A 22,168-nucleotide genomic window follows, 5' to 3' on the forward strand; every position below is an offset into this window, starting at 1 on the left:
ATCACCCTTCCAATGAGCTCTTCCTGGTGCAAAGTACGCTGGATTGTGGAACGGTGAACAACTACACCATCAGCAGCCAGATGTTGTTGTAGTTCTCTGGAGGTGGTCTGTGGCTTCTCTGTGACCATTTTCACCATCCTTCGCCTGTGCCTTTCCCCTATTTTTGTCGGCCTACCACATCTTTCCTTCACACGGACTGTTCCTGTGGCCTTCCATTTCACAACTACGTTTCTGACTGTGGAGACAGACAGTTTAAACCTGTCAGATAATTTTTTGTACCCTTCTCCTAATTTATAATGTTGGATTATCTTAGCTTTCAGGTCAGTGGAGAGTTGTTTTGAGGTCCCCATCTTGCCACTCCCTAAGAAAGAACCTAGGCCAGGCACAGCCAGCTATTACCTATGTTAAATAGCCTTTTTCATTGGTTCCACCTGTCTTTGTAATTGAAGGTCTAATGAGCTAATCAAAGCAATTTTGTGCAGCAACCTGTCAGCTATAAATCCGTACAGGTGTTGAAATGAATGCTATTTATAAGGGTGCCCAAACTTTTGCACATCCCATTTTTTGCATTTTATTTTATTATAATAAAACTATGTAATGCTACCCTAAGAATTTTGGTCTGGAAAACACTAAAACGTCTACATCTTTGTAGGAAAACAAATGTTGTTGCTGTGATCTTCTATTATAAAGGAAAAGCAAATTGTCATGAAATCTCAGAGGGGTGCCCAAACTTTTGCATACCACTGTATATGTATGTATCTATGTATGTATATATATATATATATATGTATGTATGTATCTATGTATGTATATATATATATGTATGTATGTATATATATATATATATATATATATGTATGTGTGTATATATATATATATGTGTATGTGTGTATATATATATATATATATATGTGTATGTGTATATATATATATGTGTATGTGTATATATATATATATGTATGTGTGTATATATATATGTATATATATATATATATATATGTATGTATGTATATATATATATATATGTATGTGTGTATATATATATGTATATATATATATATATGTATGTATATATATATATATATGTATGTATGTATATATGTATATATATATATATGTATGTATGTATATATGTATATATATATATATATGTATGTATGTATATATATATATATATATGTATGTATGTATATATATATATATATATATATGTATGTATGTATATATATATATATATGTATGTATGTATATATATATATGTATGTATATTTTCAGAGATCTACACACATCTGCACTGGTTAAAACCAGTGAGCAGGGATCCTGGGCCTTCTGTGCCTCTCAAAGCGTGCATAAAATGTGTTCAGTTCATCTGGGAGAGATGCAGACACTTCCTCAGCACCACTTGTTGACTTTTTGTAGTCTGTTATTGTTTTTAGTCCAGACCACATGCTTCTGGCGTTGGAGCCCTTGTAGTTAGACTCAACCTTGTCCCTGTATTGTCTTTTCGCACTGCTAATAGCTCTCCGGAGTGCATACCTGGAATTCCTGTACTCATCCAAATCACCGCCGCTGTGCGCGATGGCCCGTGCTTTAAGTTTAGCTCGGACCTCGCCGTTTATCCAGGGCTTCTCATTTGGGAATGTCCGTACAGTAATCCGCGGCACATCGTCATCGATGCATTTGCCGATGTAGCAAATGACCACGTCAGTGAGTGTGTTTATGTCCAACGCTGCTCTGTCCTCGTCACAGGTCGGTCCCTCTTCAGTCTCTGCCGGTAAACGGGGAGCATAAAAAGATATATGTGCTCTGACTTGCCGAAGGGGGGGCGGGGGAGGGCTTTATATCCATGCCGGAAAGGAGTGTAAACATGGTCCAGTGTATTTCCACCGCGTGTGGGGCAGCTGACGTGCTGATAGTATTTTGGCAGGACTTTCTTCATGTTGGCTCTGTTAAAATCCCCGGCCACAATAAATGCGGCCTCTGGCCGAGAAGTCTCTGTCCTGTCGATAATCCCATACAGCTCCTCCAGCGCTGTGTTGTTGTCAGCGTGCGGCGGAACATACACTGCTGTTAGAACAACCGATGTGAACTCCCTCGGCAGATAAAAAGGCCGGCATCCGATCATGATGTGCTCTAGGCTGGGAGAACAGTCCGAAGAAATGATCTCCACATCTGAGCACCACTTGTTGTTAATCATGAAGCACACACCTCCGCCCTTGCCCTTCCCTGAGTTTATTGTCCGGTCCTGGCGATGAATGGAGAATCCGTGTGAAGCAATAGCGGCGTCCGTCCGGTATCGTGGGGTCGAGCCAATGTTCGTGAAAACCAAAACATTACAGATCTTAATGTCCTGTTGAAATGCCACCCTGCTACGGAGTTCGTCCAGCTTATTATCCAGGGATTGGACATTTGCCAGAAGTAAACTCGGTAAAGGAGGCCTGTTTTCACGTTTCCTCAGCCTGACCAGGACCCCGGCCTGGCAACCTCGTCGTCTCTTCCAAAATGTGGTTTTGGTTAACGTTAGCTACCTTTGCTACTGTGAGCTAGCATTAAAATGAGCCTGCCAGGTTTAGCTATATTGACCTTTATAAACAGTAAAAATACCTGCCAAAATGTAATGGTGTGTAAGTACGGGTAACAATGCAAATACTAAGTTAATGCTGAATAACTTACCAAGACACACTTCCAGAAAAACGTCTTCAACAGATTCCAGTCAGCAGCTATGCCTGTCGTGCTCAACTGCCATGTGCGATGCTGCTACCTTGGGCTCACTCCAAGAACTTGGAGTTACAAGTAGAGTTTGATCAGTTGAACCAAGTTGTATACCTTTTTTGGTCGACTTGAGTAAATGACTCACATTGAATAAGTAAAATCACAAGGTTAGTGAGAGAAAAGTAAAGTACAATAAGGTATTTTCAGTAAGCATAACTATTAGGTTTTACAGTGCAGGTGCTGCCTCAGATAATTATAGCTCTCTTGGCAAAGCGGGCAGGCAGTCATCTTGCTTACTCACTCAGATTAGTTTGAATGGCCGTGTCCAAAGTCTACCGAATGGTATTGTGCAGTTCTCGCTATATGTGCTGTATATAAATTGACGGCCAGATAAACTCCTTCCTTAACATCAAGACTCTGAAGACCGTTGGATCCTAGTCCACAGGTTTAATGACATTGCAAGGAAAGGTGAAACTCTTTGGCACAATGCCCATGGTGGAGGCTAGCACTGAGGCTGGCTCCTCCGGCTTTGGAGGACCGCTGTCCCTGGTGTCGGGGGTTCCGGTGCCGTCCGCGGCTCCGGGTCCTCCGGCGTCGGGGTCCTCAATTGACCCGAATGAGTTTATGAAGGAGTTTGATGAGGAAATGTCAGACGAAGAATTGTTTAAACTCTCCCAGAAAAGAAAGCTCTCTGCCCCCATAAAAAAGTGATAAAGCGTCAAAATTCACAAGAGCAGTCTCTGTGTCAGCTGAGTCAGAAAGTGACACGCCTCTGACCCAGGAGAATAAGAAAGACCTCGACCCTGCAGCGGTTATTAACAGGCTTTTGGTGGTCAACAAAGGTGTCAGACACACTGATGTTAGCCATCAGTTCCCTGACCTCAGACTCTTTGTCGAGTCAGCCAAACCACTCGCAAAGAACACAGGGAGGTTTGAGGGTTTGCTGTCTAAACAAGAGATTTACTGATTGCTAAAGCTGATAAAAGTGAGAGCTCGAATCGTCGATGATGGTTTGTGAAAGAACAACATGCTTTACTTATCGACCTGTTTTTTTTTTTACTGTTTCTTTCTTATCCATGTGTGATTTTAATATCAGCACTTTACATTTAAATGGAGCCCAGTTGGATTCTAAAAGAGCTGCTGTTTTTAAATGAATGGATATTAAAAAGATAGATGTCATGTTGGTACAGGAAACCCACAGCACGAAGGACAATGAGAGTGACTGGAAGAGGAGATGATTTTAGGCTTTAAGTCCAGCTGCAGGGGATCTTATTTGCCAGAAGTTGTTTACCTTGTTCCTTTGAAGTGGAGGATATAATCCCAGGTGTTTTATTAAAGGTGAAAGCGGTATTTGAGCGTGTGGTAATGGTGATTTTATGTTTTTAGGGGGAGATTTTAATGGCACAGAAAATCCAACCCTAGACAGGAATCATTTAGAGCCGCACACCGCTTCACTCCGCAGGATCAGACAGCTGATAGAGACCCACGAGCTGTCTGACCCGTGGAGGGTTTTTAACTGTAGGCACAGGCAGTACACCTGGTGTCCCTCCAAGGACAATGTTCTGTCCCTGGCTAGACTGGAAAGCTTTTATTTTTTTTAAACACCATTTAAATGTTTTTAGGAGGTGTTTTATTCAGCCTGTGGGTTTTACTGACCATTGCCTAGTCTCCTGTTATGTTTTTATTAGAAATGTTAGTTTAAAAAGTGCCTATTGGCATTTTAACACTGCTCTTTTAAATGACCAGGCTTTTAGGACTGCTTTGAAATATTTGTGGTTGTCCCACAGAGAGAGCAGACCTGCCTTTACCAGCATTCAGCAGTGGTGGGATTATGGAAAGGCCCAAATTAAGCAACTTTGCCAGCATTTCACTCGCAATGTCACCACTGAATTAGCCCGGTCTCTGAGGGATCTAGAGAGACAGGTAGAAGAAATGCAGTCTTTAGGAGCCTCTACAGGAGATCCAGGGTATTTAGCCTCCCTCAAGACCACAAAGTTGGCAGTAGCCAACCTGCTGGGGATCTCGGCACAGGGGGCTCTGGTCAGGTCACGCTTCAGGAACATCTCGCAGATTGACGCTCCATCTCGATTTTTCTTTGGGTTAGAGCAGCAAAACGGACAAAGGAAGATAATTCATTCTTTACGAACGGGTAGTGGCCCCGAAGTCTCAGACCCGTCTGAGATCAGGAAGTTTGCTGCCGGTTTCTACAGAGACGTCTCTAAGACTGAGTGGTCACATAATCCAGACATGCACAGCAGCTTCACTTATGGTCTCCCTCAGGTTAGCCATGATGACAACCAGCAGCTCCAAGCAGAGCGAACGGTGCCGGAGCGGTTCACCGCCATGGCTAGCCTACAGAACGGCAAATCCCCGGGGATGGACGGCCTTCCTGTGGACTTTTATAAGTCTTTCTGGCCTGAGATAGGGCCTGACCTGCTCGTGGTTTTAAACAACAGTCTCCAAACACGAAGACTACCTCTGAGCTGCAGGAGGGCTGTCATCACCCTCATACCAAAAAAGGGAGACCTACAAACAGTTAAAAAACTGGAGACCAGTTTCCCTGCTGTGCACAGATTATAAAATCCTGTCTAAAGCTCTGGCCCTGAGATTAAGAGAGGTGGTGGCGTCCGTCATTCACCCTGACCAGACCTACTCGTGCCCGGCAGGCTCATCAGTGACAACGTCACGCTGATAGGTGATATTTGGGACCTCTCTAGTTCATTGGGCATAGAAACTGGTCTTATTTCCATAGATCAGGAAAAAGCTTTTGACAGGGTTGAACACCATTATGTATGGCAAACTTTAGCCAGTTTTGGGTTCAGCCCAGGTCTTCTAGCTAAGATCCGGGTCCTCTATTGTGACATTGTGAGTGTTCTGAAAATTAATGTTGGGCTCAGTGCTCCTTTCAGTATTGAGAGAGGGGTGAGGCAGGGCTGCTCTCTCTCTGGGATGCTATACTCCCTCGCCATCGAGCCTCTGCTTCACAAACTCAGAAAGCAGCTGAGGGGTATTCGTCTCCCTAACTGCAGTGTATCTTTCAAACTGTCAGTCTATGCAGATCATTTCATTGTTGTGGTAAATACCCAAAAAGACATCAACATTTTATCCGACATTGTGAAGGACTTTGGTTTTATTTCATCTGCAAGAGTGAATTGGGAAAAAAGCGAGGCTGTGATGGTGGGGGAGAAGCTGAGGGATCGACTCGGGCTGCCCGGTGCTCTAACCTGGAAAAGAGGAGGTTTTAAATACCTTGGGGTGTTTTTAGGCAATGAGGCTAACAAACTAAAAAATTGGGACAATTTCCTTGAAAAGGTCAAAGGTCGGCTTTCTAAATGGAAATGGCTGCTTCCAAAAATGTCGTACAGCGGCCGAACCTTGATTTTAAATAATTTAGTCTCATCTGCCCTCTGGCACCGGCTGCGCTGTGTTGATCCTCCAGCTTCCCTGCTGTCCCAGATCCAAAGGGTTTTAGTTGATTTTGTTTGGGGACAAGCTGCACTGGATACCTCAGAGTGTCCTTTTCCTCCCCAAAGAACAGGGGGGGCAGGGACTGGTACACCTGGCCAGCAGGGGCGCTGCTTTCCTTCTGCAGTTCATTCAAAGACTGTTGACTGGACCAAAGGACACTTTGTGGAGGCCTCTATCCCACTGCATCCTGCAGCGTTTTAACGGCCCTGGGTCTGGAGTTTAACTTGTTTTTAATGAACACACACACCATGGACACAGCGTCTCTGCCAGGCTTTTATAAGAGTGTTTTTAGCGTTTGACACAGAGGCAGGGGCAGACGGACTCCCTGCACTGGCTTTTACAGGAGCCCGTCCTGTGTGGGACGATACTGGACTACCCCAGCTGGATGGGAGCAGCGATGTCCAGACAGCTGAGGACTGCAGGAGTCTACACTCTGGGGCAGGGGGTGGAGCTGACTGGACCTGGACTGGAAGACCCCACTCAACTGGCAGCTCCGATGGTAGTGAGATCCGCGAGGATTATAAAAAAAGTACTAGATCACTGGAAGTCAAAACTCACCGGGCATGAGGAGCAGTTACTCTCAGCTCACAGCTGATAAAGGAGATCGCTTTCCTGCCATTTTCCCGGCACTGGATTACAAGGATTTTTCTGGTCCCCTGTTGGAGCCGGCCAAACCTGCCTCCCTGGAGGAGGCCTCAGGGAAAACCTTCTACAACTTGATGGTTAGAACAATAAACAGGAATAAACTGAATAACAGAACTGACACTCCATGGAGGAGCTACCTGGGTCTAAGTGCGGGATGCAGACCTGAGTGGAGGGCGCTTTACAAACCTCCTCTCTCCAAAGAGGCACGCAGACATTCATTGGAGAGTCCTCCAAGCAATGAACTCCTTTTTATCCATCATTAAGGCAGCAGTGGAGGACACATGTCCCCACTGCGAGCACCGAGAGACTGTTTTGTGTCAGAATCTTCTAAAACTGTTTCTGTTTTTAAAAACTGTTTTTACCCAATGTGGAGAGGTTTTTATCTTTGGTTTGAAATACACCCGTCAGCAGAAACACTAGTGCCAGCTTTTAAACTTTGTTTTGGGCCAGGCCAAGATGTCGGTGTATCTCAGCAGGAAGAGGAAGGTGGAGCCTGTTACTGTTTGTGCTAACATGATCAAGTCCAGACTTCAGATTGATTTCAGTTTTTATAAAACCACAGGAGATCTGGTCACGTTTCAGCAAGTTTGGAGTGTCAACAAAGCACTTTGCTCCGTGTCAGAGGACAAGCTCATCATGGGAGACGTTCTCCTCTAATCTTATTTATCCTGTTTATTAACGTGTGTGTTTTTTTGACGTCTTGATGTGAGGAATTGTTGTTTTTTGTTGAAGGTGCAAATGATAACGTCTAATAAAGTAGTGTACACTGGCAGTCATAGCAGTTAGCCTACCTTATGTAGCTGCTGGACTGGATTGACCTGATAATAATTGGATTGGATAAGATCTGAACGTGCACAGTGGAGAGACATTACTAAAGAAAACAAACAGAAAAATAACATTTGTTGTTGGTTTTTCTGGTTTATTATATTAGCTTCTCATTTAAACACGTGGACAAAAATGGTGCAGTCAGTTTCCTACCTAAATTAATAGCCTATTTCAAATAACTGTGATGATTAATTGCCACAAAATGTAGCCGAAGTAGACCTACGTCAAACGGAACTAGGAGAAACAAAAACCTCACTTAAATGGAGTAGCCTAACCAGTCTTCTTGCATTTACTAATTGCCGTCGGATCTTGTAGTAATGACACAACCGGCAGACGTAACGTTAATGAATGCATTTGTAAAGTTTACGGAAAATGACAGAAGTGTAGGCCAAGGCCATTATACATATTTAATAAACTGTGCTCACCCTTTCTTCGACATCTTGTATGACACCTCTTTGAAGCCGTCTTCTCTTCAAGTCCGTGTCTGGTAATGTTGCGGCGGCTATAACAGGTGGATTTGGCCGTTAGGGTGACCAAGCACATGCAAAACATGCAAAACCCAAACCAAGTTGTTGATCATCAACCCTTTAAGCTTCTCACAAAGAAACAAGTGATGAAAAATGCTTTTCTTTACCGTTTGCAGTTCCTTGAGGCAATACAAACGACAATCAATCACAAGGCCCCGCCAGTATGTTAAATATAAACCAAACGGTTGAGATGTCGCTGAAAGGCAAAAGTGCAATTTTAGGAATCTGCATAGATTTTCCTGCAATAACTTGAAGTAAAATATATTTTTATGCATACATGACTGGTGACAGCCCTCAATCTATGAACATGGCTATGGCCTCTATAGTACGCTCCAAGTTTTGCATGACTTTCACAGTAAGGATTACAGCAATATACTGTGAAATGTACTCACAGGAATTTACTGTGATTTCACATCTGTGATATTACAATGCATTGTTGTAAAAGCACAACTGTATACTATAACTTCACAGCTTCAATGACAAAGTAATTACTGTGATATTACAGTACATTACTGGGGAATTACAACCTTTTGCTGTACATGATTACAACAAGGCCCTGTACTTTTACAGTGCGTACTGTGAAAGTAATGCACAAGTTGACAGTAATTTACTGTGAATTTACAATGTATACTGTGGAAGTCATGCTAAAATTGGCCAGTAATTTGCTGTGCATGCAGATGAAGATTCCATTTACTGTGAATTTACAATCATTGTACAATTAAAATCTACCAACACACAAGGTAAAGTCAATGTTAGCCCAATGGCATATTTATTTACAAAGGTTTTTCAACATAAATGCCCAAGAATTCAAGATATTCAACTTCCTACTCATACATTTTCCTTAAAATGCAGAGAAACTACCTGTCACAATTCAACGATTCAACTAGCTGTGTCACAATAACAGTAAGAGGATGGGAATGAGGCCTACATGGCACGGTAAGAGAGGAAAGGAGAGAGCGATGAAGGGATGTCGTGAAGGGGTCAGGCGCTCCTCTCAGTCTCAAACATTCTATAATGAGTCCACACGTAACAGCGTTGTGCAAAAATCTTGTAGTGCAAAGTTGTCTTCAGAAAAGTACAAAAAGAACTACTCAAAACTGAGCCTGACAACTTCTGCTGCAAAAAGTCAATGAGTTTCCTCAAAAGGGTGCTCACACCGTTTTTTGAGCCTCTTTCAGGATTGATGCCCAAGAAGCACCTGTTAATAAGCAAAGATAGTTTCAGTCTTAAATAGACTTGTGTATTGCAGGCAGCATTTATCAAGGTTTTCATTCGTGCCTTTTCCAATATCACACCCTAATAGACTTATAATCCAAACTTGTTGGATCTTCCTCTCACCATGAAATGATTTTTAGCCAGGGTGCGAAATTGAATACGAGTTCGCAAGATCAGGATGGTCTCACCAGGCTAGCCAAAGTCACCTCCTTTGTCAGCATTTTAGACCTCAAGACAATCTTTGAGTTGGAAGCCTATACTATAATGTGAATTACAAGATTACATGTGATCTTTACACAATACCTTTGAATGGACTCCAGCGTCGACGATCCAGCGGCAGGATACTCAAGGTTGAAGACGTAATAGCTGCTGAAGAAAGCAGCTACTCTGTGTAAAAACAAAGGGTGTGGGCCCATTACGACATGTCCCTCGATGGATATAAGCCATCCAGAGGGCTTCATCATGTCACCTGAAATGAACAGATACCACATCATGTGTTATGAGCACTTTGAGATCTGTTTCAGATATAAAGTGCTATACAAATGTAATCATTATTATTATTTATTGTGGTCATGTAGATTCCTAGAATCAAAACCAAATACTGAGTTAGAAATGTCGATACAAGATCCAAGTAACATTACCTTGAATGATCAAACAGGGGGTGCTGGGGAGTTCTGCAGTATTCACGTCCACAGCAGTTGCACATGGCTGTAACATAGTAACACACAATAGCATAGATTTAACGTTAAAGGATAAATATTGGTCATTGGTCAGAGGTAAATCATACAAGGTAACAAATGGGGTCTAATGTAATCACTCATTTTGCATTTTAAATATTTGAATAAAAAAATCTTACATCAACTTTAAGCTTCAAATTCTCCTTCCGCTCTTTGAAGTACGACATTAGGAGCAGCAGGATGCAGGCAGCCTTGTCAGAGTCTGGATCATAGCGGGCCAGAACATCGCAGATCTTGGGGTTGTCCAGTGTTGCACAGTAATCCAGGATGGCCTGTCCTCATCGACTAATTACCTCCGCTAGTTGTAGAAGGACATCGACGTCCGTCAGGATGCCAAAGTGTGAGAATAGGCATTTCTGAGAGAAGAGAAACGGCCACTCATTCCTTCCTCTGTGTATACAGACATACAAATGTATTGTTAGTACCCAAGTAACAATTTGGTAGCCGCCCCCCACACAGTGTTCAGATCAGGACAAGTTTGCAAATTTGCATTAAACAAAATTCTTGCCTGAGTAGATGTTGAGCAGATCCCTCTTCCTATTCTCCAACGTTGCCTCGGTCTCCCCCTCTGGCAAATCTGCTGGGCCCCACCTCATACACCTAGGGGTGGGCATCACAGGGTAACAATACTATTGGGGGCGGTTATAGCTCAGAAGGCGGAGCAGGTCGTCTCATGACTGAAGGGTCAGCAGTTTGATTCCCGGTTGTGACTGTCTAAATAGACCCATTCCACAGCAGTCATGTTGCAGTGTCATAGTGTTGTAAGCACAGGTGTATTTTATCAAATTAATTATGGTCAAGGTATTTAGTGTGTCACAGCCATGCCAGAGAGCCACGATGCACAATATCAGCACCCTGGCTCAGCTTAATCCTAAATGGAACAGGGCCATAATCACAGTTCATTACACCTGTGTTTACTACACTATTGACACTGCAGCATGCTTGCTGTGAAAAGGCTCCATGTGAAAGTGTCAATAAAGTAGTCAAGAGAAAAGTATGTTTTGTCCTGCTTCAGGGTTATTCATGGTCATATACAATGCTTTCGATCAAAAATGTTGACAGATTTTACCCGTATATTTCCACATACCCGTATTGGTCAACAGGACCTCTTGCCAGTCTGGCCTCTGCTGCCATTCCCGTGCGCGGTCTTCCTTCTCTGCCTCGTTGAGCAAGAGTGTTATTCCTATTTTTGCACTCCACTCTCGTTTTTACTTGTTGCAGAAGAGAGTGACATCCGTCTCCAGCAGTATCACCGTGCTTGCCGATGTCGCCAAATGTTTTTGAATGGCTCCTGAAAATAGGGGTGGGACAGTTAGAAAATATGTCACCATTGTGGCCAAAATAATCACGATAAACTATATTATTGCAACACGAAATATAAGTAAAAAATGTCCAACATGCATAAGTCTGGTTTTCTTGACTATATTAGCTCTATTTAAACAAACCATGTTTACAAAGTCTTCACTTCTGCACCCTTGTGACATCATAGAGGTGCAGGAAATTAGTCAATGAAAACTACTAACAGTTAAAGGGGGTGGGGCTCGGGATTAACTGACAGCTTGCACCACGTTAATTAATATAAATAATGTTGATAATAGTCCCATCCCTACCTGACAACGTTTCTCACAACGCTGTGGCACATGGCTCTGGATGGGTTGCGGTCGTGCTGCATCATTTGGTCCACGAGCACGACCACGAAGGCCTTTCTCTGGTCTTGCAATGGTCTTTCTTCTTTTTCCACTCTAAGTCGAATGGCTGAGGACACCTGGTCCCAGTTGAGACCAAAGTCTACATACCATGGTGCTACCACGTGCTTGGGGCAGTGCTTGGAAGGGATGGGATGAACATAGTTAAAACACTCTTTAAAAGCAGCCTTCCTCTTTGCATCTGTACTGAGCCTTCCCCTGTTATAGAGTGTGAGTAGATCATGTCTGTTAATTTCCTCAATGATGAACTTATATTGGCCTGAGGGAATCCGAGTTCTTTCAATTTCTCACTCAGAATGTTAAGTGAATTAGACAGGCCAAGTTCATGAGCACTTTGAAAGCCATCAATAATGGTTTGTATGGTGCTTGCCGGTAAGAGTAACTTAGATTGCAATTTCAAGTAGAAAAGTGTAAGGTTCTGTAGAAATAGGTTTTCGTCCACAGCTAATGTCATTTCTGGTTCATTATGTTCAGCAGCAGCAGCTTCTGAATATGACAGACTGGGTCCTGGCAATGGCTCTGTAGTAATAGACTTGTCTAGAACAAAGTCATCTAAAACTGAATCCTCTGCACATCTATGTTTCCTGGAAATATGTGAAATAAAAAATGTGAGGCCCTGCAGCTTGTAGGTAGGACTTATGCTGCCTATACATATGAATTTGCAGTCCCGTGTGTTTTCTGTACCTCTGTGAGCAGTCAGTGAGCACCCCACACTGGTAGTGATAATTGAGGGCATTACTATGCAGCTTTGTGTGCTGAACAAAGTTATACACATTCTCAGACACATGCACACATCCAACCAATTTACAGTGGAACATTGTGGTGCATTTTAACTAGTCACCTACCCAAACTATTTCTCCTCACTGTTAGCCTGACACTGAACAGGATGGTTAGCCTGCCTGACACTGAACAGGATGGTTAGCCTCGCCCTCTGATGACCTAGAAAGAAAAGAAAAAGGAGAAATTACACAAAGGCAACCAACAACACGAATTAAAGAGAGAGAGAGAAACTTAATGGACATTTTTGGAGTTACATCACCTTTGGACTTATAGCAGGACAAACTGCAAGTTAACAGCAAGTGAGCCACAAATGCTAGCAGACACAGAGACCAATTTAACCCTCGTAATGTCCTCCCGGTTACCATGCACCGTGTGCCCTCTGGGGTCATTTTTGACCCCATCGTTCTTGTCTGATATTTAATGAACATTACAAAAAAGATATACATTTATTTGCATTTGATTGTGGGAAATAAGTATTCGATCCCCTTGAAACCAAGAAGACCAACACACGTACACTATTGCATTGTATTACAGTGGGGCAAAAAAGTGTTTAGTCAGCCACCAATTGTGCAAGTTCTCCCATTGAAAAAGATGAGAGAGGCCTGTAATTTGTATCATAGGTATACCTCAACTATGAGAGACAAAATGAGAAAATAAAATCCAGGAAATCACATTGTAGGATTTTTAAAGAATTTATTTTCAAATGATTGTGGAAAATAAGTATTTGGTCAATAACAAAAGTTCATCTCAATACTTTGTTATATACCCTTTGTTGGCAATGACAGAGGTCAAACGTTTTCTGTAAGTCTTCACCAGGTTTTCACACACTGTTGCTGGTATTTTGGCCCATTCCTCCATGCAGATCTCCTCTAAAGCAGTGATGTTTTGGGGCTGTCGCTGGGCAACACGGACTTTCAACTCCCTCCAAAGATTTTCTATGGGGTTGAGATCTGGACACTGGCTAGGCCACTCCAGGACCTTGAAATGCTTCTTACGGAGCCACTCCTTTGTTGCCCTGGCGGTGTGTTTGGGATCATTTTCATGCTGAAAGACCCAGCCACGCTTCATCTTCAGTGCCCTTGCTGATGGAAGGAGGTTTTTACTCAAAATCTCACGATACATGGCCCCATTCATTCTTTCCTTTACACGGATCAGTCGTCCTGGTCCCTTTGCAGAAAAACAGCCCCAAAGCATGATGTTTCCACCCCCATGCTTCACAGTAGGTATGGTGTTCTTTGGATGCAACTCTGCATTCTTTCTCCTCCAAACACGACGAGTTGAGTTTTTACCAAAAAGTTCTATTTTGGTTTCATCTGACCATATGACATTCTCCCAATCCTCTTCTGGATCATCCAAATGCCCTCTAGCAAACTTCAGACGGGCCTGGACATGTACTGGCTTAAGCAGGGGGACACGTCTGGAACTGCAGGATTTAAGTCCCTGGCGGCGTAGTGTGTTACTGATGGTAGCCTCTGTTACTTTGGTCCCAGCTCTCTGCAGGTCATTCACTAGGTCCCCCCGTGTGGCTTTGGGATTTTTGCTCACCGTTCTTGTGATCATTTTGACCCCACGGGGTGAGATCTTGCGTGGAGCCCCAGATGGAGGGAGATTAGCAGTGGTCTTGTATGTCTTCCATTTTCTAATAATTGCTCCCACAGTTGATTTCTTCACACCAAGCTGCTTACCTATTGCAGATTCAGTTTTCCCAGCCTGGTGCAGGTCTACAATTTTGTCTCTGGTCTCCTTTGACAGCTCTTTGGTCTTGGCCATAGTGGAGTTTGGAGTATGACTGTTTGAGGTTGTGGACAGGTGTCTTTTATACTGATAACGAGTTCAACAAGGTGCCATTAATACAGGTAACGAGTGGAGGACAGAGGAGCCTCTTAAAGAAGAAGTTACAGGTCTGTGAGAGCCAGAAATCTTGCTTGTTTGTAGGTGACCAAATACTTATTTTACCGAGGAATTTACCAATTAATTCATTAAAAATCCTACAATGTGATTTCCTGGATTTTTTTTTCTCATTCTGTCTCTCATAGTTGAGGTATACCTATGATGAAAATTACAGGCATCTCTCATCTTTTTAAATGGGAGAACTTGCACAATTGGTGGCTGACTAAATACTTTTTTGCCCCACTGTATATAATGATATCAAGCTGTTTGAATATACTGATTATAAACGTTAAATATGTCTCTTTGCACAGCCCAACTCAAATGTTGCTACTTCCAAGTTGTTTAAGTAGCGTTTGTGTATTTATATTTGCCCCAAATACTACTTTTTAAAATATATGCGTAAACGTACCTGGCAATAAACTCTATTCTGACTCTACAAGGCTCTTGATCTTCAACTGACAGGGAATGCTTTATATGAGGAAGATAACCAAAAACCAAAGCAAGAGGAGCCACTTACTTCCTCCCTGTCATCCAAAAAAACAAAGTACTTGGGCCCCATTATTGATCAGACCCTCACTTTTAATTAAAACTCGAGAGCATTATTATGACCCGTTGAACGACTATATTAAATAAGGCCAACCCTTTGTAATAACTGGATGCGCCCCTCCAGAACCTCAGAACCAATTCAAAGCTTTAAATAACCCCACCGTACTGACTGTAGGATATTAACTGTAGGAATGTTACTCTGTCACAGACGTGCATGCAACATTTGGTAACGGGAAAACCCAAGTACTTGTCGCTGCAGCCTGCGGGATGTCCAAGTCGGCCATTTTGAAAATATCCAAGTCGGCCATTTTGAAAATGTCCAAGTCGGCCATATTGATTACGTCACATGACGTACTCATCTCCGGGGGGGGTTTCACCGTTGCGTCGCAAGCACATCACCGAGGGGAATAAAATGCAGACTTTGATTACAACTTTGAGAACAACTATTTATTAAACATTAAACAAACTAAACTTGATCTATAGACAGTGAATTAACTGAAGTTTAGATTATTTTATACTTTTGTATAATATTTACAATTTTGATAGAATCTAAGATTGAGAGATGATAATGGACTTACCCTATTCATCGCCGAGAAATCCCTCTCACAATTCACACTGGAGACTGGTATTGTTAGGGCGATTGCAGAGAGGAGGGACAGGTTTGGGTAGAGTAGATGGAGCTCATCATACCCAGATGCCATTGCCGTCATGATCTCCAGCTGGGACTTGTCCTGATGGATGAGAACATTGGTCAATGACAGATGCATGAACTCACATAAACAACTTAAGTTGTGTTAATGACTATCACTCACTTTCAGTATTCCGGTTGTTATTAGGACTTTGTAGCTCTGCCACTCTTGGAGAAGTGCCATCTCACTGATGGGAGGGAACTGCTTGGCCAGCAGTTGTAGATCTGAGATGGCACGACTCTCATCAGCTTGTGGTCCTTGTGGTCCCAGGGAACTAAAGGCACCAAGAATCCCAAGCTGCTGGAACCTCAGCTCCAGGTGCTCAATGAGTCCGTCAATGTAAGGCTCCATGACCTATTAACATTAGATGTAAGAGAAAATTCAAATTTAGGCCCTAATATTTCAGGCTCGTTATTATTGTTTATTCATTCTTAAGCTTGCTTACTTGTGTCTGAAAACGTGCCCATAAGGTGTCGGTGGGAAGAGCTGTCCCACGCCTCACCCTGTCTTCTTCGGCACTGATGTTCAGATTGGCCACCTTCTCTTCAACCTGAGCTAGAAAGGAGCCCTCGGGTTGCCGTTCACCTGCTGCTTTAATTATTCTCAATGTCTCAATGGTAACAGGAACCTATTATAGACATGCAAATTAAACATTATTTTACATTTGCAAAGGAAAACTGACATGCATTAAATAAAGATCAATGTGACATCACAACTTACATGGTTCTTGATTGCCATGAAATTGATATCTTCCTTCTGGAACAATTTTGAAAGCTGCGCCAGGTAGGGCAGGATGTCCGATTGCAGGTGGACAGCTGCAACGAATCTGTAAGTTGCACAGTAGGTGTACAACCCCCGTGCCACAGGGTCCTTTTTTAATTCTGCCTCCTCAGCTAGTGTAGCAAGCACTGCAGGTAGATTTCTTTGAAGATTTGAAATGGCCTTCTCTTGTGATAGCCACCTAGTGTCCTTAACCTCCTGGGGTGGGGGATAGAGCAATTAATTTAATTCAATATTATTTATCTAAGGAATTTGATGCACTTCACTTCAAACACTTCATGTTTTCACTTACTGTGACTTTCAGGTCTTCTACTCCAAGCACACTTGCAGCTGCTTTTAGAGCGCTGGTGCGGTTTGCACTATTCCTAAAATAAAGGTGCAGGTCTTGTAGGTGCTTTCTGAATATTTTCATATATGGCACTCCCATCTGCTGCATCTTTACATGCTAGTGCAAGGCGATGAGCAGCACAGTGCACTGACACTAATCCTGGCCAGGAGTCAGTCAGCAATTTTGCTGTGCCGTTCCTTCTTCCTAAAATAAAAGTAAAACAAAAAGGTTTTAGATCAAGGCAACCTATTCGTTTCGACATTAACTTAACCGTCCTTTTTCCTATACTTTACCGGTCATCACTGCGGCTCCATCTGTGCCAAGGCCAAAGATGCGGTCCTGAGGTATTTCTTTTCTTATGATGACCTCCTTCACAGCTTCAGCTATAGTTATAGCTGTGCCATCTGGAATAGATACAAGATCCAGGAATTGACAGAACATCCGTCCTTCCTTGTCTGTGTACCTGGAGTATTTACAAAAACAATTAGCCTTACTTGGTTTTGTTACACATTCAGGAAGACCTCATCATGACCCATTTAAAAAAAAATAAGAAGAAGACCACTACTGTACCTGACATGGAGATCTAACTGTTTTGTCACAGAGATGTCTGTGGACTCATCAATTTCCAGGCCAATAGCCTTTGATGATTTAATGGCCTCTAAAATGGGCTCCTCAACCACTTCACCCAGAATCTGTAGCATTTCATCCACAATCCTGTGGGACCTGTAGTTTGTCCTCTGATCAATCTAGGAAAATAATATATCCTTAAATTATAGTTAATACTAGAAACCCATGACAGCAAATGTACACTGTAATGAAATATTTTTTTACCTTCAGTTTGGCAAAAATATTCGCAGCCTAGGAGGTCTGCCAGATCCAGCAATGCCGGGTAATTTGTATGGTGCGCAATTTCATGTTTTACCAGCCAGTATAGACATTTAAAGCCACCAATTATGGCCTCATGCTCCAAATTCAAAATGGGCTGAAATGCCTCATTGATGGGCAGACCTAATACACAAACATTCAGCTGTCACTGTTAATTCAAATGTAATAAACATAATTTAATCACCATTTTAAAAAAAAAGTTATTATTATTATTCCTGAACCACTCAGAAATACTAACTTCGGCTTGATTGGGCTGTAATGCCCACACACTGTAAAAAAAAAAACGGTTGACAGAACACAGATTTTCTAGGCAACGTGATGCATTTGGTTTTTTGAGTTTTCTTAACTTAAATTCACTGTGGTTGAGTGTACAAACATTTTTAAGTTCTGCCAACTCAAGTTTTTGGAGTGTTGCATAGAAATTTTGAGTTCTACAAACAAAGGCTTTTGAGTTTCACATGTTAATATTGAGTTCTACCAACACAGTTTTTTGAGTTTCACCTTTATGCTCTGAGTTCTACCAACACAGTTTTTTGAGTTTCACCTTTAAGCTCTGAGTTCTACCAACACAGTTTTTTGAGTTTCACCTTTAAGCTCCGAGTTCTACCAACTCAGTTTTTTGAGTTTCACCTTTAAGCTCTGAGTTCTACCAACACAGTTTTATGAGTTTTACATATAGATTCCAGGAGTTCTACCAACTCAGTTTTTTTAGTTCTACCAATCCCCCTCACCACTCCCCATCATTCAACACACAACAAATTAATTGAATACAATTTGTTTTTATTTTTCCAACATCAATGGGCTACTGGTGTGTGTGTGTGTGTGTGTGTGTGTGTGTGTGTGTGTGTGTGTGTGTGTGTGTGTGTGTGTGTGTGTGTGTGTGTGTGTGTGTGTGTGTGTGAAAGAGCTGGTGTAGGCTTGTTCATGGAGGAGTGATGACAGAGCTGGGCGTGCGTGCGTTCGTGTGTATGTGTGTGTGAGTGTAAATCATACACAGGCTTCACAGCAAAAGCTTCTCTTTCAAGGATCGCGTGCGCTGCGAGCATCTTGAACCAAGCTCGGAAAAGATAGTCTGGATGGCCTCAAAGGTGTACCTCATCTTCTCTGGATAGCTTATGTCCATTGCATACATTAGGCCAAACAGGTAGGCGAAGGCAGCAGCGAGGTCAGGTAGGTCGTGTTTTATAACTGCCCCTTCCAAGATGACATTGATTTCAGTCACTGGTGGGGATTCGGTGCCATCATCATCGTCATAGACAGTCAGTATGGCAACTGCCACTCCTCCAACCACCTCTTCCTCAGGGTCTGTGTTCTGTGGGAAAAAACAGACACAGCAAATGTTTTAGTGATACCAACACCCCATTACAATTGCGGTCAACACATAAGCTAATTTAGTTGTTTACAGTCACATTTAGGACAAGACTACCAGTCAATATGTATCCAGCTTCTGGGGAGATATGAAAGAGGCACTGCAAATCTATTAATCACACCGAAATGCTCTGGACTGACTTACCATGCACTTCAGAAAGAACTCTGATGCATCCTCTCTAACAAAAATGGGAAGGCCTCTCAATGCTGTCGTCCTTCTATGGCGCGCAATGTCTGCCGTCTGTGAACACGTGCATACAACCATGGACAGACACACACACAGACAGACACACACTGTAATGCAGCAAGATAACTCTCAAATTAAGAATCTCTGTTTATAAACATCGAATGTCATGTGATTTTGATTATTTAAGGTTATTTTTCTTTTTTACATACAGTTTAGTTTGAGGAACATTACCCACCTCTTCATCAAGTGAATTCAGTAACTTTTCCAAATCTTGACCAAAAGCTGTCTTCCTGGCTCGGTAAAGTTTTATCAGGCGGGACGTATACTTGTCAAGAGATGCATTCCAAGTTTCATGGAGGTTTTTGCTGGTGACTCTATAAAATTCTTTAGATATCTGGACACAAAAAAAAAACAGTTTATAATTATAATATCCATACCAGGACTTAATGTGGTATAGTCATGCCAGTCTAAAGCTGCCAATGCATTACAAGACTTTCATCTCATCATTTGAATGAAAAGACTACATTTTCAAATGATAGTGTATCAGAAGATTAACCATATAGCCTAGTACACAGGAATGAGTGTTTCAGTACACAAATACACATGGGAAAACCATACACACAAAACATAAAGGAAAACATTACCTCCTCAGGAAAAAACAGTGCAGGCCATCTTTCTTGCACTGTTGACACCATAAATTATTCAAGTGCAGATTATGTTTAGATATTCATTTTCCATAAATGACTGAACAGTCCAATTAAAAGTAAACCAGTAAATTCAAAACCACAGCAGAGAAAAAATATATCAGTCAATATATAAGTCTATATATTAGTACTGAATGCCCTGTATGTAGGTTACCCCACAACCTAGCCCTTGCCTATCCTCGTGCTACTGCTCCCTCCACAACCAATGTTAGCGCTACTGTCGCTATCACTAGCTACTACTGCTTGATTGTTAAGCAGACATCACATGGTTCTTTCTGCAACACACGCGGTCCTTATGCAACATGTGTATGGAGTACATTCAATTAAGTTGAATATTTTAGCAATTTTAAGTTTAGATATTTATTTTCCATGAATTACTGAACAGTCAAATTAAAAGTAAACCAGTAAATTCAAAACCACAGCAGCATTCATTAATGCGAGAGAAAAAATATATCAGTCAATATATAAGTCTATGGGTGCGTTCGTAAATTGCCACTCCGAGCACACTCTGAAACGTTTTAACCGATATATACAGTCTATGGATTTGACAGTATCATGAGACTGGTGAAATACTGTCTTTCTGGGAAGTGTTTCGAACGGTTAAAAAGTTTCAGAATGTGCTCGGAGTGACAATTTACGAATGCCCTGTATGTAGGTTACCCCACAAACTAGCCTCGCGCTACTTCTCCCTCTACTTCAGTTAAGACACAAGGGCACAAACTCTAACTCTCCCTCTACAACCAATGTTAGCGCTACTGTCGCTATCGCTAGCTACTACTGCTTGATTGTTAAGCAGACAGTTCTTTCTGCAACACACGCGGTCCTTATACAACATGTGTATAGAGTACATACAATTAAGTTGAATATTTTAGCAATTTGCTGCTACTGACTGTGCATAGAACATCACGTTCAAAAATTAGCATTAAGTTAGCAAACTAAAATCAGCTAATAACTTTGCTAATTTGGTTGAAATACATTAAATATACGACGCTGGTTAGTTCAGCGACCAAATCTATCTTCAATTATTTGCCTTACGCATTCTATTAAGTCATATTTTAGAGAAATAACAATAATTACCTGATATGAATCTCACGTCTGGCAATCCTCTCAACTTCGAGGGAAAATGGTAGAACGGTCGACTCGTGGAGACCTGTGTATGTCCATGGAGACAGGAAGGAAACCCCGTAGTAGGCGTGTCCATGAACATACAGTTGAGGAAACTTAATTTTTTGTGTTAGAATCTTTCTAATCTTGTTAGAAAGTTGAGGGAAACAAAAAATCTTGTTTTGGTGAATCAAATTTGCTTGTTGACCAAATTCTGAGAATATTGAGTTGGGCAAACATTAATTTATTTGTTAGATGACAAAATTGTATTTCTGAATTAGCTTACAATAAAATTGTGTGTAAGTACAACAACTGTAATTTCCTTTTTTTACAGTGCACATGAAATATGATTCGTTGAGCCCAAGTGCTGGTCCAAGGCATCGCGCCTGTAGTTGGTACAAGGTAGCTCTATGAAAGGCCTTTGAGAGGGGCCACGAGATGCCTTTTGTCGGTGCATCCTGCAGATTCTACAAAACATTCCTAGGAATAATACAATAACTCACTTAATATAGCTTATTCTACACTTTTCACATATAACATAAAATAAATAATGCTCTACTCACCGTGTTCTGTGTGGTAAAGCCAACCTGCATATTTAGGATCCATAGCCCACTCCGGGTTCCACCCACTGCCTCTGTGTTTGTTGGGTTGCCGGGGATCCGGCGATGGAGGTGCTGGTGGTGGGGGGGGGGGGAGACGATGCGGAGGGTTAAGTCGGCCGGCTACGTCGCATGAAGAAGCCGGCGATTTTGGGCTGAGTTTTTCGATCCATTTGGCTGTGAACATTGCGAGAGAAAATTACGTGCAAATGTCAAAGGCAGGCTAGGCTATAATAATATAGCCACGTGTAAACGTTAAACACAATTAGCCTTGATAAGAAAACATTACGCTTATCCAGGTAGCCTACTAGTGAACAGTTGACAGACTATTATTAGACTAGTATAGAATTCAATAATAATCTTACCTTGATACGACAGGTTGTCAGCCATCCAAATAGTAGATTCGACAGGTTGTCAGCTATCCAAATAGTAGTCTTTCCGAAAAATGCTGGTTTTGAAGGATGTTGGTCGAA

At 42.0% G+C, this 22,168-nt stretch overlaps 1 protein-coding gene and 2 long non-coding RNA genes across 3 annotated transcripts; all 3 read right to left on the reverse strand.

The window, feature by feature from the left end:
* Nucleotides 1–9,158: 9,158 nt before the first annotated feature.
* On the reverse strand, nt 9,159–16,956 carry LOC134861183 (uncharacterized). The gene is made up of 9 exons (XM_063878212.1): nt 16,813–16,956; nt 16,461–16,718; nt 16,186–16,368; nt 15,864–16,094; nt 15,630–15,782; nt 11,740–11,954; nt 10,638–10,729; nt 9,696–9,861; nt 9,159–9,186 (listed from the first exon to the last, which is right to left on the reverse strand). The coding sequence occupies exons 1-9, from the start codon at nt 16,954–16,956 to the stop codon at nt 9,159–9,161; spliced, it is 1,470 nt and encodes a 489-aa protein (XP_063734282.1).
* A 14-nt stretch (nt 16,957–16,970) lies between these two features.
* Nucleotides 16,971–17,599, reverse strand: LOC134861063 (uncharacterized). Its single transcript, XR_010165358.1, has 3 exons — nt 17,419–17,599; nt 17,142–17,311; nt 16,971–17,052 (listed from the first exon to the last, which is right to left on the reverse strand). It is a non-coding gene; the product is annotated as an uncharacterized LOC134861063 (long non-coding RNA).
* Nucleotides 17,600–18,550: 951 nt separating this feature from the next.
* Nucleotides 18,551–21,286, reverse strand: LOC134861006 (uncharacterized). The gene is made up of 4 exons (XR_010165342.1): nt 21,070–21,286; nt 19,524–19,682; nt 19,247–19,342; nt 18,551–19,045 (listed from the first exon to the last, which is right to left on the reverse strand). It is a non-coding gene; the product is annotated as an uncharacterized LOC134861006 (long non-coding RNA).
* Nucleotides 21,287–22,168: the final 882 nt, after the last annotated feature.

This window comes from Eleginops maclovinus, chromosome 24, assembly GCF_036324505.1.
Source record: "Eleginops maclovinus isolate JMC-PN-2008 ecotype Puerto Natales chromosome 24, JC_Emac_rtc_rv5, whole genome shotgun sequence".
NCBI classification, from domain to species: domain Eukaryota; kingdom Metazoa; phylum Chordata; class Actinopteri; order Perciformes; family Eleginopidae; genus Eleginops; species Eleginops maclovinus.

Bases quoted from the DNA above. Each gene is read 5' to 3' on its own strand.
- LOC134861183 (XM_063878212.1), bottom strand. From the start codon at position 16,956: ATGCAGCAGATGGGAGTGCCATATATGAAAATATTCAGAAAGCACCTA. The intron at 16,719-16,812 runs GTAAGTGAAAAC...CCCCCACCCCAG, and splicing joins TAGAAGACCTGAAAGTCACA to GAGGTTAAGGACACTAGGTG. The intron at 16,369-16,460 runs GTAAGTTGTGAT...TGTCTATAATAG, and splicing joins TCATGGCAATCAAGAACCAT to GTTCCTGTTACCATTGAGAC.